Source organism: Trichophyton benhamiae (genome assembly GCF_000151125.1).
Source record: "Trichophyton benhamiae CBS 112371 chromosome Unknown contig00209.0, whole genome shotgun sequence".
Lineage (NCBI taxonomy): Eukaryota > Fungi > Ascomycota > Eurotiomycetes > Onygenales > Arthrodermataceae > Trichophyton > Trichophyton benhamiae.
In genome coordinates, this window is record NW_003315086.1 from 188,121 (window position 1) to 203,250 (window position 15,130).

The 15,130-nt window shown below is 47.2% G+C and overlaps 7 protein-coding genes across 7 annotated transcripts; 3 read left to right on the plus strand and 4 right to left on the minus strand.

Annotated features, from left to right (window-relative positions):
- Positions 1-1,572: 1,572 nt before the first annotated feature.
- On the plus strand, positions 1,573-3,106 carry ARB_02535 (MFS sugar transporter Stl1, putative; the record flags this gene model as incomplete). Its single annotated transcript, XM_003011207.1, has 2 exons — positions 1,573-1,672; positions 1,740-3,106. The coding sequence occupies 2 exons, from the start codon at positions 1,573-1,575 to the stop codon at positions 3,104-3,106; spliced, it is 1,467 nt and encodes a 488-aa protein (XP_003011253.1).
- Positions 3,107-3,599: 493 nt separating this feature from the next.
- ARB_02536 (oxidoreductase, 2OG-Fe(II) oxygenase family, putative) lies at positions 3,600-4,851 on the plus strand (the record flags this gene model as incomplete). The annotated part of the gene is made up of 3 exons (XM_003011208.1): positions 3,600-3,837; positions 3,940-4,468; positions 4,596-4,851. The coding sequence occupies 3 exons, from the start codon at positions 3,600-3,602 to the stop codon at positions 4,849-4,851; spliced, it is 1,023 nt and encodes a 340-aa protein (XP_003011254.1).
- A 246-nt stretch (positions 4,852-5,097) lies between these two features.
- ARB_02537 (uncharacterized protein) lies at positions 5,098-6,875 on the minus strand (the record flags this gene model as incomplete). Its single annotated transcript, XM_003011209.1, has 3 exons — positions 5,098-5,902; positions 5,972-6,499; positions 6,556-6,875. The coding sequence occupies 3 exons, from the start codon at positions 6,873-6,875 to the stop codon at positions 5,098-5,100; spliced, it is 1,653 nt and encodes a 550-aa protein (XP_003011255.1).
- A 793-nt stretch (positions 6,876-7,668) lies between these two features.
- On the plus strand, positions 7,669-9,355 carry ARB_02538 (uncharacterized protein; the record flags this gene model as incomplete). Its single annotated transcript, XM_003011210.1, has 2 exons — positions 7,669-7,913; positions 7,981-9,355. 2 exons carry the CDS (start codon positions 7,669-7,671, stop codon positions 9,353-9,355), a joined length of 1,620 nt encoding a protein of 539 aa, XP_003011256.1.
- A 168-nt stretch (positions 9,356-9,523) lies between these two features.
- On the minus strand, positions 9,524-10,766 carry ARB_02539 (regulatory protein SUAPRGA1; the record flags this gene model as incomplete). The annotated part of the gene is made up of 5 exons (XM_003011211.1): positions 9,524-9,669; positions 9,745-10,226; positions 10,292-10,350; positions 10,402-10,517; positions 10,586-10,766. 5 exons carry the CDS (start codon positions 10,764-10,766, stop codon positions 9,524-9,526), a joined length of 984 nt encoding a protein of 327 aa, XP_003011257.1.
- Positions 10,767-11,246: 480 nt separating this feature from the next.
- On the minus strand, positions 11,247-13,304 carry ARB_02540 (uncharacterized protein; the record flags this gene model as incomplete). Its single annotated transcript, XM_003011212.1, has 5 exons — positions 11,247-12,075; positions 12,164-12,613; positions 12,691-12,984; positions 13,054-13,142; positions 13,200-13,304. 5 exons carry the CDS (start codon positions 13,302-13,304, stop codon positions 11,247-11,249), a joined length of 1,767 nt encoding a protein of 588 aa, XP_003011258.1.
- Positions 13,305-13,942: 638 nt separating this feature from the next.
- Positions 13,943-14,618, minus strand: ARB_02541 (uncharacterized protein; the record flags this gene model as incomplete). The annotated part of the gene is made up of 3 exons (XM_003011213.1): positions 13,943-14,225; positions 14,303-14,387; positions 14,450-14,618. 3 exons carry the CDS (start codon positions 14,616-14,618, stop codon positions 13,943-13,945), a joined length of 537 nt encoding a protein of 178 aa, XP_003011259.1.
- Between the last annotated feature and the right edge of the window lie 512 nt (positions 14,619-15,130).

The window sequence follows — 15,130 nt, forward strand, 5'->3', positions numbered from 1 at the left end:
CTCCACCGTGCACTCCTGCGTGCATACAGCAGTCCACCTGAGCTCCATTGTGGAATCCTTTATATATGTTTTATTTGCATATGCAAAAGAAAAATCAGCCCGGCTGATTCAGCTTGCATCCACTGCTTCAGGTCCACTGTCTTGGTACGGAGTAGTTGGCGTCTACTTCGTATGCAGCCTCAAGTCGAATTGTTTCTACTGTTCGCATCTTCCAGGGTGGCGTCTTAGATTAATTATTATCATCATTTTCATTGCCCAATTATCCGCTAGAGTTGAGATCAATATCAACTTCATCCCCTTTCATCGAATCTTCAGAGGAGGATCAGATAACTAAACAAATTTTTGACTTTCGGCTTGGGGCTGAAAAAAAAGGAGCAAAGACCATAAAAAGCTTGATGTTATGATGTCATCATGGGTTCTGTTTCGCCTTTTGGTTCGTCTAGAAAATCTCTGATTTTTCGCTGGTAAGTCTCATCCTTACTTCCACTTAATCTCACTGGGCAGATTCTTAAATTGACGGGGCCGAAGGAAAAATTTATGCTTGTCACTGGAGTTGGTACTACCGGGCCTCTCCAGCATATGACAGGCGGACTGCAACGTCATGCTTCCCCACAACCGAACATCCAGGACCACATTATGGATTATGGATGCAACAAAACGATATTATATGGATGGGATGCTGAGAGAGTTTGATTCTTTGACCGAGGTTTCTGTGCTGCCATGAAGTCGGAGAACGGCCGGGGCTGATGATCGAGGTTACGGCCACCGATCAGCCGGAGGACTCTCCCAGCTGGCTGCGGTGGATTCGGTACAAATCAAACTCGGCACTGGCGGTGCTGATCGATTGTTAGAGGCGCCGCCGTGCCGCCTGCTTATTTGCTTGGCTTCGCTCGCACGTTCTTTAGCGGATGGCATATAACTCGGCAGTCATATTGACAATCTAGTTAACCGCACAGCAATCAGGTAACCGGTTTATATCATGGACGAGTTGAGAGCCCTTCCATAAACCACCGGCTCATCGCTTTTAGTTACAGAGTAACTAACTACTCGCCACCCCATCTGGCAGTTCTTGGCGATATGGTTACATGGGGGACCCGGTGAACCGCACGCAGGTGGGATGTAGCCGTGGAATCCATGGTTCCATCAATGTACCTATGCTTCTTGTGGAGAAGAAAGGGGAATGTATCCCATAGTTGTGGTGCCCCCGCTGACAAAGATGCAAAGTTGACTTCAAGGTCCATACTTATATAACAGACAGATTCCTGCCCCTGTGATCTCCGGATTGACATTCCTGACCTTCATACATCCTTCCGCTCTGGTTCCCCGAGTGAACGATTCCCGGTCTATGACCTTTCATCTTATGATTGATAGAAGTCATTGCTGCGTTTAAATCTGCCCAACATGGCAGAGATACCAACTTATGGAGGAATGTCAGGCAAGAAGCTGTCGCGATGTGTTTCTACCATCGCGACATGTGGCTTCTTGCTATTCGGGTATGATCGTAAGTGAATGTCCAACTTCGGCATACTGTTAGCAGCATCAAACTAACAAGGTATGCAAACAGAGGGCGTGATGGCTGGTATCATCAGCGCTATGCCATTCAACACAGTCTTCCCGGAAACCAAAGACAACCCAACAAACCAGGGGTTTGTCACTGCTATCTATGAGATAGGTATGTCTACCATCAAGTTGGTCTTCATCCCTTGAAGTGACATTTCGCTAACTTCGGCTCTTAACAGGCTGTCTCCTGGGTGCTGTCAGTATAATATGGGGTGGCGATATGCTCGGACGCCGCAAATCCATCGTCACGGGAGCTATCATCATGGCCATCGGTGCCATCATCCAGGTCACCAGCTTCGTCGGTCATCAACCATACGCTCAGTTCATTATCGGTCGAATCATTACCGGAGTTGGAAATGGAATCAACACTTCCACCATCCCAACATATCAGGCAGAATGTTCTCATGCCTCAAACCGAGGCCTTCTCATCTGTATTGAAGGAGCAACGATCGCATTTGGTACTTTGATCGCCTACTGGATTGATTATGGCGCTTCCTATGGCCCCGATAGCTTCTCCTGGAGGTTCCCTATTGCTTTCCAGATTGCATTTTCAATCGTCATGGTCACGGGTATGATTTGGCTCCCTGAGTCCCCACGATGGCTCTGTATGAGAGACCGCTCGGACGAGGGTGAAAGGGTCATAGCTGCTCTCCACGGTGTCCCAATTACCGACCCTTTGGTCCAGGCTGAAAAGAACGCGGTTATGGAATCTATCCGAGCTTCCGGTGAAGTTGGAAAGCCTACTCCGTTATCCGTTGTTTTCACTGGTGGAAAGACTCAGCACCGTCGCCGTATGTTCCTGGGTGTCTTCGGCCAGTTTGCCCAGCAGCTATCTGGATGCAACGCTATTATCTATTTCTTCCCGGTTCTCTTCGAGAAGTCCATTGGTGTGGATCATAACATGGCAACCTTGCTTGGAGGTGTCAACATGATTGTGTATTCCATCTTCGCCACTACATCTTGGTTCTTGATCGAGCGAGCTGGACGTCGCAAGCTCTTCCTGTACGGAGCAGCTGGCCAAGCCATCTCCATGACGATCACTTTCGCATGTTTGATCCCGAATACTCCTGCTACCGCTAAGGGTGCTGCCGTTGGTCTGTTCACATACATCGCCAGTTTCGGCGCCACCTGGCTCCCACTGCCATGGCTGTACGCTGCAGAGATCTCTCCTATCAAAACTCGTGCAAAGGCCAACGCCCTCTCGACCTGCTCCAACTGGTTGTTCAACTTCTTCATTGTCATGATCACTCCCGTCATGCTCGCAGGTATTGGCTGGGGAACCTATCTCTTCTTTGCCATCATTAACGTCTGCTTCCTTCCAATAATCTACTTCTTCTATCCCGAAACCGCCAAACGAAGTCTTGAGGAGATTGATATCATCTTCGCGAAGGGATACTGCGAGAACAAGAGCTATGTCCAGGCCGCCAGGGAACTTCCCTACCTTACCGAGGAGGAGATCAGCCGAATGGATGCTGAGTACGGCCATGGAAAGCCCTCTGAGACCGCATCTCCAGTCAACGAGAAGGAGAGTGATTCTGAACAGTAAATAGGAACGGTGTGATGATTGATGATTGGGAACTTCATCTCTTGGTCTATCCCTGGTGGAGGACGGAGGTATTGATGATGTATTTTTGAGCCAGATATCAAAAAGTCAGCCTTTCTGTGATGATTCCCTTGACAGTTTTTCTGGTATAGAATCGAGCCACCATGCTCTTCCCAGTTAAACTGGAAAATGTTTTGTTTTTTCTTTTGTCATGATATCGAGTTAGCATAGTTGTTATGCGGATAGACCAAAAGACCAGCTACTAAAAAACATTTGATTCAATATCTTCAATATCAATGAATCGCTGCCCCTGAAGTCGTATTTATAGCTCTGCTCGGCATCTCTTCGGCATTTCGCACATCTTACCCCACATAACATCATCACCAAGCCCGGATACTAAAGACCGAAGAAGCTGGTCATCTATATATATAACACTCCTGGCGCTGATGAAGTATTCATAAGTAGATATAAGTGTTATTTCCATAATATATACGGCATGTCTTTCGATTCGATTCCGATCCTTGATCTTTCAGCAGCCCGAGATGGTGCGACGAAACCCGGCTTCCTTGACGAGCTACGCCATGCACTACTAGAAGTCGGCTTCCTCTATATCAAGAACACCGGGATCGATGACAAGTTGATAGAAGATGTCATCATTGAAGGGAAGAAATTTTTCGACCTTCCGATGGAGAAGAAGCTGGAAATTGAGATGAAGAATGCCCCCAGTTTTCTTGGTATGCCCTTTGCTTCTCATAGAGTCAATAGAGTATCCATCATGATCAAGCACCGTTTATTTAAGACATTCGGGGATGTACCTAGCTGACCGAGGGCTATAGGATACAGCAGATTGGGTGGTGAGATCACCCGTTTTAAGACCGACTGGAGAGAACAGATCGATCTCTCTACGAACCACCCAGTTCCTGGCCCCTCTGATCCGCTCTATCACAACCTGCTAGCACCGAATCAATGGCCAGACGAGTCGTCTATCCCTCGTTTCCGTCCTGTGTATGAGGAGTACATGGAGAAGATGGGCGCTATCAGCATGGAATTCATCTCCCTGGTTGCAGAAGCAATCGGCCTACCAGCTAACGCATTTGATCGATTCTTTGACAAAGATCAGCAACATAAGTTGAAGATAGTCAAGTACCCTGATTTAGAAGAGCTAGGGGTCGATGGCGAAGCTCAGGGCGTTGGTCCGCATAAAGATAGCATGCTCACGAGCTATCTCCTTCAAGCAACGAAGCATCGTGGGCTGCAGGTTCAGAACCACCGCGGCGAATGGATCGATTGCCCCCCAATAGATGGCACTTTGGTTGTAGCAATGGGCCAGGGGCTAGAAGCTATTACCCAGGGAGTTTGTCAAAGGTAAGTATCGTAATGCTTCCGTTTCAGCTGTCAAGATATCTTCCCCTTTAACCAGGCCATGCTGATGGACATCAAGTACTACCCATCGAGTGCTAAGTCCAGCCCGTGGAACTGGTGCACGATTCAGCGTCCCCTTCTTCCAAGGCGTAAGCTATGACGCCACATTTGAGAGTATGGATGTGCCAGACCAAGTCAAGAAGCTTCGACAAGAAGTGATTGAGAGGAATGGGATCCGTCAAGACGATATTGAATTCACCTTTTCCAAGGGCCGCTGGGGCCATCTTGGTGAAGCCACTCTGATGAACCGCATAAAAAGCCATCCAGATGTTGGTGAACGCTTTGTAAGTCTCCGCGATATCTCTTCAATGATCTACCACTACTAACCATGCCCTTGTAGTACCCTGCTCTTCTACAGCAGATCCGGGATGAACAGGCAAGGAACAACCAAATAACAGAAGCGCCGCAGGGGCTCAAAGTTCAAGCGTGATCAATTTATTCAAACTTTTTTTTTTTTTTTTTTTTTTTTTTTTTCGATTCGATATTGGATTTTATAATTTAATTTAGATAACACCTAGGCTCCATGTATGATTCTTTTTAAATCGTCTAAATACCGATAAAAGGAAACCCACTTACTCCTTCTTTAGTCCAATCTTTCCGATACTCCGTAATCCCCATAGACTCAATGCGACCATCATTACAGCAGCTCCAAAGGAGATCCAATACGTAGCTCTGTATCCCTTGAGCAAGGCTGTTTTTCGGTCTGTGTGGGGGAGCTCATGTTCAATCACAGAGTTAGAGGCCACTGCAGTAATGGCGATGCCAACTGACATACCAATTTGAGATATAGTGTTGAACACTCCACCAGCTAGTCCATGGGTCTTTGGAGGGAACGCAGAGGTAATCACGAGGTTTGACACTGTGAAAAGTGTATCAGCAGAGACGGGTATTAAAATAGTTGCGAAGAACGTAGCGGTCCAGTAGCTCCATTCCGGACGGGCGATTGCCATGAGTAACGGAGCGATTGAAGACGCGACGGCTGCACAAGTACAGAGAATATCCGCAGAAACTCGCTTTACGAGGAAGCCGGTGACAATATTAATGACGAGGCCCGATATAACCATGGGGATATACTTAACGGAGGCCATAAGGGCCGAGTTCCCCTGGAGCTCCTGGAAGTAGAGGGTGGTGAAGAACTGGAAAGAATTGAAAAGCGCCCAGGTAAAGAAGACTGAGATGCACACGCAGGTGAAGTTTCGGGCTCGGCGAGGAGCGTTAGTAGTGGACTTAAACAAGTTCGGTGGTACCATGGCGACACGACCAAGTCGTTCTTGACGATGAATCCAGAAGACAAACCCTGCAAGGCAAACTGCCGAGAGAGCCAGGGCCACAGCGTTGCCTGGCTTGGCCAACTCACGGATCGACACGCTGATGGTTCTAGAAGTTTTCGTTAGTGGCAGGCCCATGCAAAACCTAAGAGGATCGCGGAATCATGACTCAACGTACGACAAAGCATAAGAGAACAACCCAAGGGATGCACTGATGAGGAGAGTTCCAACCCAGTCAATCTCAGTTGTTAATCTCTTCCAGGTTACCGGGACTACTTTCCGGGGGTCTGCAGGAATTTGCCAGAAGGCGACAATAAGGACTAGGACGTTGACACCTGCAACGATGTAATATCCGTATCTCCATCCAATGCTTGCGATTAGAACACCTCCAAGGACTATACCAAGCGAGAATCCGACGGGCTGCGCCGCACCCAAGCATGCAAAGGCGATATTCCTTCGTCCGCCTGGCGCGAAGGCAGCAGTGATAATGCTCACGGCACTAGGGAGGCACAGAGACATGGCGATTCCGGACATAGCGCGGAACATAATGAGTTGAATACCGGTCTTGACAAGGCCGCATCCAAGGGTAAAGGCAGAGAGGATACCACATCCCGCAAGGTAGATCGGTCGGCTGCCAATCACATCCGCAAGGGATCCGGAGAGGAGAAGCGTGCAACCACAGGTCAATCCATAAACCGACGCTGGCCTGAAAGAATGTCAATAAGCATCCAGATATCCTCTACAGGCAAGGAGGTAACGTACCATAGAAGTAAGCTGTCTCCAAGTCCAATATCAGCTGCAATGACTGGCAGTCCCACAGTAAGGATACCAGTCAGTACGGAGTTCATCAGTACCATGCTCGACGCTGAAGCAATAATAACCGCGGCTTTTGTCCTCGACACAGGCGGGACAGAAAAGGTACTGGCAACCTCCTCGTCACTGCTATCATCTGGGTCTCTATGTACACCATGACTGGTAACGTTCTCCGCACTGCTCCCTATGGCCTCTAACACCAGCTGTGAAGACTTGGGGGTAGCGTGGACCCGGGCTGGAGATGCCAATTCTATAGACGTCACAGACATACTGACCGGACGGACCAGTGGCCGGTGGGACTGGTTCCCCTGATAAGAAATAATTATACGCAGAAGATTTTGTATAATAAAGACGAAAAGAGAAATACTAAATCCTAGAGAAAAGTCCTTGGAAATTGGTATGTATCTTGTGCTGTTCGCCCAAAATATGTGGAGGCCGTCAATAAGTAAAACAAAAGGCTACTTATTGGCGGGAGCTCCAGACAGTATAAGGAAATGCGAGGGAGCAAAGGCCCGACGCTAGGAACAAAAATGCCGGGCCTAGAGTTGGCACGGCTCTGTTTTTCCCGATCCCCGGCTGCCAAAAGGCGTTGATGGCGACTCCACTGTTGGATTCTCTTAGCAAATTATAGGGGCGATTCAGGTATCAAGCATGGCAAAGGGCTTTATTTCGGGTCCCAGCTCCGGACGACTCATCACAAACTCATATAACTATGAGGCCAGGGGCAAACACTGACCCCCGTTCTTTATACTATCTGGCCCTTGATGCCGGTTGATATAATGCGCGGCGTTAAAGGAGAAAAAAAGAAAACGATGGAAGGAAGTTGAAAGAAGTTTTTTTCTTTTCTTTTTTTAGAATTTTAGGGTTTCTAGAAGGTCACGTGGAAAGTATGATGTAATCGAGAAGCCCTAAGCCCTAGCTAGATAGTTACGCGCGGTAGACGCGTCGCGCGCGTGACGGCTTAATTAGCTGGGCTTCGACGAATATCAGCGAACGTCCATGCTGGAGAACAGAGGATAAACGCCGTTGACAGCTGGTCAGATACCTTGAAAAGACGCAGACATGGAGGGGAAAGACGACGAAGTGCTGCCGGATGCTCCCCCGTCAGACAATATCCCAAAGACCGAAGATCAAAATGGAGTCACCAAGGATAACAAGGAGGAGAACGACGCCGAAGTCGATAGCCCGAAGGAAGAGGAAGATACATTGGTGAAGAAGAGTTTGAAACTAGAGAACATGTTTGACGATGATGATGACGATGACGATGACGAGGAGTTCCCAGACTCAGATGCCGTTCAAATACCAGAGTAAGAGAGAGAGAGAGCTTTGAAATACCAATGGCTGATATTAAACGACTTACTCTTATGATAACAGCAAGCCCGCACCTTCACTAGCTCAAACCGACCCGGAGTTTATGTCCGCCTTTTATCAACGCCTGTTCCCATTCAAATACCTCTTTCAATGGCTTAATCACGGGGTGAAACCTTCGACGGACTTTGGCAATCGAGAGTTTGCCTTTACACTTCCAAATGATGCTTATCTACGGTACCAATCATTTCAGACTGCAGATGCGTACGTTTACACCTTTTTGCCGCAAAGTGGTTTTAAGCTGACTTCCCTTCATAGTCTTCACAAAGACGTTATGCGATTAAATCCTTCCCGTTTTGAAATCGGTCCTGTTTATAGCACAAACCCACGAGACCGTAAAACCCTACGGAAACCGGGCGCCTTCAAGCCTATTTCGAAAGAGCTTGTCTTTGATATTGATTTGACTGATTACGATGATATAAGAACATGTTGTAGTAAAGCCAACATATGTCTCAAATGCTGGGCGTTTGTTACAATGTCCATCAAAGTGATCGACGCAGCCCTACGAGAAGATTTTGGATTCCAACACATTCTATGGGTGTACTCTGGTCGAAGAGGAGCCCACGCATGGGTCTGTGATAAAAGGGCACGAAATCTTCCAGATGACAGACGAAGAGCCATCGCCGGATACCTGGAAGTTGTCCGCGGAGGCAGTCAGAGCGGAAAACGTGTCAACCTGAGACGGCCGCTACATCCGCATATTACTCGAAGCCTCGACACCCTACGAGAATATTTCGCCTCTACCGTCCTCGTAGACCAGGACCCATTCAGCAGGCCGGACCAAGCCGCTCGACTGATCGAATTGCTTCCTGACAAAACGCTAAGGGCAGCATTACAAAAGAAATGGGATTCCGCTCCCGGGCGGTCGAGCAGCAACAAATGGGCTGATATTGACACTGTTGCAAAAGCAAATTCCCGCGGTCTCGATACAAAAGCGTTACTAGAAGCAAAGCAAGACATTGTTTTGGAATATACATACCCTCGACTTGACGCTGAAGTCAGTAAGAAACTGATCCATTTGCTTAAGAGTCCGTTTGTTGTCCACCCAGGAACCGGAAGGGTATGTGTGCCAATTGATATCAGAAAAGTGGACGATTTCAATCCTCTAGATACACCCACTCTATTCCAACTGCTGGATGAAATCAATTCTTGGAACCCATCACAGGCCAGCCAGCGGGATCAAATGCCTGGATCTGATAGTGGCAGTGGTCAGGATGAAACTGACACTGCTGCCAAGCCGAGGAAAATTCAGGATTATGAGAAAACCAGCCTGAAGCCATATATTGATTATTTCCGCTCGTTTGTTGCAAAGCTAAACAGTGACGAACGGCCGGCTAAGAGAGAACGAACAGACGATGACCCAAATGCCATGGAGTTTTAATTTTTTTTGCCCTAATGATCTCGAATATGATTGAATTACTACCCTTAAATATTGATGAATAAAATCCGCACGTATCAATAATGTAATTATGTTTCCTAGAATTACCGGGAATAGAATTGCTTTGAGAATCATAATACAGGAGTTGACATTGCATTATTTAGTTATATGTTACAGGTGAATTTTGTTTTTCAATATCTCTGCTCCAGCCTCCTCAACTCCAGCAGCCCCATGCCTACCAACCTGAAGATCAAAGAATGTGGAGAATATTACATTTAAGGCGAGGAAATAAAGACTTAGTTGTTTCCAACGAAGCCCTTGAGGTCTATGACGAAATGTTAGCATAAGATACCTTTAAAGAGGGATAATAGTAAGAGGTAAAAGAAACGTACTTCCAAGCCAGCGAACGTATTCCCTCTGCTCCTTGAAGTCAATGTAGTCAGGAACGAAGGAAGCAAGAGCGGTATCGATACCTCGCTCATCAAGGTAGCGCTCGATGAGGGTCTGGAGTTCCTCGTCCAAGTTGCCGAATGGTGGGCCGGCATACAAGCTCTGGCGCTCCCATTCCTTATCGGGAGTCTCGGCGGTAGCAAGCTCAGCCTTGGAGAAGTAGGAAACGTTTTCAATCTGGATCAAGCCGTCACGGGCAACAGCATCAACGTGCATGGCTCCCTTGCCTGGCTTCTCAATGGTAACATCGACGCGGGCAAGATAGCCGGGTTCCAAGGGCTGCTCATCAATGTTCTCCTCGGGTGAAGCGTCCTTGTTGGAGCGGGATTGGTCCATCTCGAGCTCGTCTTGGAGGGCGCTGTCGGCGAAATCTTCTTCAGGGTTGATGTTCTGGAGGTCGGCAATTGTGAAAGAGACGCGGATGCTATAGACATAGTTAGTATTTGCGGTGTATATAGGCCTAGTTAGAGTGTTCGGTGCTCGGCATACTTTTCATCACCAAACTTCCGGGTCAAGACGACCTCTTCTTCTCCGGCCTTGTCAATGATCTAATCTCCTGTCAGTGCCAGTTATATAGCAAATAAAATATGAATATTCACCTCAAATGGGCCATTGTCAAGGAAATACTTGACGGACTCAGGGAGTTCCTCGGTTTCTCCGCTCTCGGTCTCGAGGGCAAGCTCTTCCTGGAACTTGGCTGCAAGCTCGACATCGACTATTGCACCAGTTAGCAGGCCAACACTCGATCCTAAAGGTTTATAAAGAAGACCAGGCTCATCTCACCTTGGCCAGCAGCCTCAAATCTAGGTCTTGAGGTAGAGAAGGCAGCGTATGAAGGGCGAGACATGAGCTTCCATGTTGGCTGGAAGAAAGCAGATCGCTGCAAAGGTCTGGCAGCAGACGTGGCGATGGATCTGGAGAGGGTTCGAGGAACCGATCGGGTCAATGAGCGTATCGAGAACATTGTGATAGTGGTGTATGGAGTGACTGGCACAGGACAGCGATTGATTGTTCTGTTGGATGGCAGTTGATGTTTTGGCGATGTTTAGATTCTCCAGCAAAAAAGACGTGAAGTTTTTTGCTTGAAACTTAAAGACGAATGATTGGTCAAAGCACATGTTGCAAAAGTGACGGGTCCCCCATCATCCCGAAGCCAAGGTTAAGGAGAAATAGGTATACTTAGGTACGAACTCCGAAGTATTGCGATACCAATTCAATTCAATTCCAGAACTTGATGCTGCTTACACGGACGAAGCTACAATCGCGGCATATTCTCATGGGATATATCGATGGCGAGATATCAAAGGATATTCGAACATAGGTAGAGTACCCCCTGATAACTACACAAACTGATATTACTAAATAGTGAGAGAAATAATATGAATACTTTTAATGAATACAAACGTATTTCAGCCGATCTAGTGAGTGCGATTGCTGTCGATGTTCAGGCGGCCTTTGCACTCTTTTTGCGCTCACCATTTTTATGGTGATGGTGGTGATGATGGTGCTTATGGCCGTCCTTCTTAGCAGGGCCCAAATAATCACTAATGTAATGCTTTGGCTTCGTCTCCTCCATATCCTCCTCATCCTCGTCTTCTCCCTCGATTTCAAAGGGAGGCCAGTCTTCCCAGCCATCTTCCCACATAGTTCCCAGTAATTCTGCTTTCTCATCTCTAGACAACTCTCTGTTCCCCATGACACGCTCCCACCTAGCCATCTCCTTGTCATCGAGCAGACAATTGTCTAGGAGAGCAGTGATCTTCTCTGTATCGATTCCTTCGCCGATGAACACCAGCTCCTGTCTTCTGTCACCCCAATCGCCTTTGAAGTCATTTTCAATTGATTTGCGGACGTCTTCATCCTCTGGCCATGCATCACCGGGCACTTCAGCAAACCACGGACCACCACAGCTTACCGTTAACATACCCCCTGCCTGGCTCCATTCTCCAAACTGGAGGGGACGAGTTGCGAGCCAGAAGAATCCCTTGGAGCGTAGAACAGGCCCAAAGACATGTGAACGCTTGTTTGCAAGTATTACCGCAGGATCAGGTTGTTCAAACCCACTCACACCCTGTTTCTCTGTGTCTTCATCCCCCTCATCGTCCTCCTCCTCGTCCAAATCCATTTTGTCATTCTCGTTACCTTCATTGTCTTCATCCTCGTCTCCTCCTTCGCTATGTTGGAGAAGGATGAATTTATCATGAAGAAGAGCAAAAAGGTGACGAGGGTGAAAGGGCCTCCTTGCAGTATATACAAAATTGTTGATACCGTACCTATGTAACGGTATGTCAGCACCCATAACGCAGTATACAAGTCACTTAAAGACACAAGGGGTGAAATATAGAGTGAGGGTAAACATACTCCAGGGTCTCCGGTTTCGGAGCCATTCTCTGCCCGTTACCAGTATTCATAATTGTCATTTCGTGCAGGCTTCGTAGCCACCCTGATCCTGAGGCTGCCTTGAGAAAATTGAACCTTTTAGTGTCAATTATTTCTCGCACATCAACTTTTGAGTAGCTAGCCTCCAAGACTTTAGCCTCAGGATTCAACAAGTTCACGAGCTGCTTAATCCGACGGCGGGTATCTTCATTAACCGTCTCTATCTTGTTGATGATCACCACATCGGCAAACTCGATCTGATCTACCATGAGGTCAGAGATGGTACGTTCATCTTCTGGCACAATCTCCTTTGCACCATAGCGATCAGAAAGGAACTCGGTGGTATCAAAATTCGACAACAGATTGAACGCATCGATCACCGTCACGGTAGTATCAAGGCTTGCTAAGGTGTGAAGGCCTCCCAACTCTGCGCTGCATTCGTAGGGCATAACAAGTCAACGAATAGTCTAGCTATAGAAAAGACCAGGTAAGGAGTAAGACACACGTACATCTCGGCAAGAATCTTTTTGCTATCTTCATCGGCATCCGCGATTTGATCCTCGGCTTCAAGCATCGCAGCGCTGAATTCTGCAGTGAAAGTCTCCGCAACCTGCATAGGTTCACTAATGCCTGTGCTCTCGATAACGACATATTCAACCTCGTTCTGTTTGGTCAAGTTTGCCAGTTCCGAGAGTAAGTCTCCACGGAGAGTGCAGCAGATACAGCCATTCTGCAGCTGGATCAGTTTCTCCTTCGTCTGGGATACTTTGTGATGTGTTATGAGAGCAGCATCAATATTGAGCCTAGGGAGAGATCAAAGCATTAGCATTGCGGTAACGTAGAATCCATGCCGGAAAGCTTGGAGAACTCACTTGCTCATGTCATTGACAATGACTGCAATCCTAAGGCCATGGTCCGGCGACTTGAGAATGTGCTCGAGGAGCGTAGTCTTTCCACTGCCCTGTATCACAGTAGTTAGACCAGATTCACAGACTTCTTATGCGGGATCAATACTCACCAAAAACCCAGAAAGCAGCGTAACTGGTAGGCGTCGAGTCTCTTGCTTCCCAATGACTGCAGGTAGACTACAGGAAGGGCCGTTCGCCTCTGAATTGATGCCCATTTTTGATCTCTAACCGTTTCACCTGGCCAAATGTATAACGAATGCCCAAAGCTGAAGAGAAAGCAGGTGTCACAATGAAGAAATTTTTTTTCCCTCAAGGGGAGCATACTGGCAGTGGCCTTCTAGTCTTTATATCGCCCTCGGGGTACTCATAACTCCCCTCGAGCACGCGAGGGACGCCCTTCCCTGTACCTAATCCCTGTTCCATGCCGCGGGATGTCTCCTAAGGGACATAGTAATGGAAAACGCATGATAGGACAGTTCGCCTTGCCCCGTGAAAAAGGGAGCTTTGTCTTTTCTCTCAGGGTCCTTGCCGGGCCAGCTCCATACATAGAAGACAAGCTGACTAAGCGGTGCATTTGATATTTTTGTACGGAGCATGAAGCGATAGAGACTTGATATGCCAAAAACTTGCAATTGACAGTCTATGTTTATATTTTATGCAATAAAGGACTCCAGTCGTGATGGGTATTCCGTGTCATCCATAGAAAAAGTATAAGTAGTTGTTTTTAACCGCTCTGATAGGCGTTTGTATATGTGGCGTGCCACCTGGAGCGACGTCATAACGTCATTATTTCATGTCCAAAGATCAAGGATATACAGAGTATGGTATCATTGTGGAAATGCCGTAGATAAGATCATGACAGCCCCTTGGGTGGGAACAGTGACGGCCGTTTATCTCCGGCCTTATTGAGTCTGACGAATTTGAGGTTGCTCATTGCAGACCAATCCTCATTCCAATTGCGCAGTCGACGCAAACTGTCCTCGCATTCTAGGTCTGGCATCCAAAATCCGGTCTGATATTCCTTTTCTTCAGCTTCAATTTTCTCTGTCAGGACTTCCTGGCGCTTGCTTGGAGGTCTGCCTTTCCGTCGAGCTTCCTGCTCTTCCTGTAGCTCTGGCTTGAGTCGGTCTAGGTATCTACACACAGTTGGTTAGTATAACCACACTCTATATAGCCCCAGGGTTCAATTCTGCCAGTGAGAGAAGTAACGTACTGCCGGAGTAAGCTGACGGCACCTTCTGACGTTAGGGGCGCCTCTAGGTCTTTTGTGTGATCTCTAAAGAAAGCTACTCTATCAACTACAGGTAAGTCAGCATGTGAGCACTCAGTATAATAATGTGCATCGCACGTACAAACTCACCGTATATCTGTCGTCCCTTCATTGTCGTCGCCGCCGCTCGAGCTAGCTTCTCCTCCCTCCCACCAGCTCGCCGCAAGCGAACTGCATCTCTGCTTTTCTCGTGTAGAGAGTCTAGCTTCCCCTTCTTCTTGGAGAGCTTCTTGGTGATTTTATTCAGATTCTTTGTCATTTTTTCTGCCTGCTCCAAGCTGTGTTTTTTTCCAGTCTTCGGCTTCTCAAATTTTATGTCCTTTTTTTTTATTTTTATTTTTTATTTTTTTTTTACTTTTTTATCAAGATAACGGCAGAAAACAAGGCGGTGTCCCTTGCTGAGTCATAGTCACGTGTAAACTATAAATTAGCTCCAACCTTCGAACTTTTGAACTTTCAAAGATCAGACGAAAAGACCAATAATGTAAGATAAAACTAAGACCGCGATACTGCATATTAAATGTATTTACTAGTATGAAGTATCGAGAGGATTGACATACTGTCCTTTGACATGGACGTATGTGCTAGATGTTTGGATATTTACTGTTGTATACTCCGTACGTCCCATATTAAAACATCTCTGATAGAGTACATTCGTAAAACTCCCGCCCGCGCAATTTTATAAACAAACAAGGGAAACTACAGCGCTGTATACATAATAACAACCGTTTCCGCGTCCTCTCTTCCTTGAAACAAGTCAATACTCGGTTT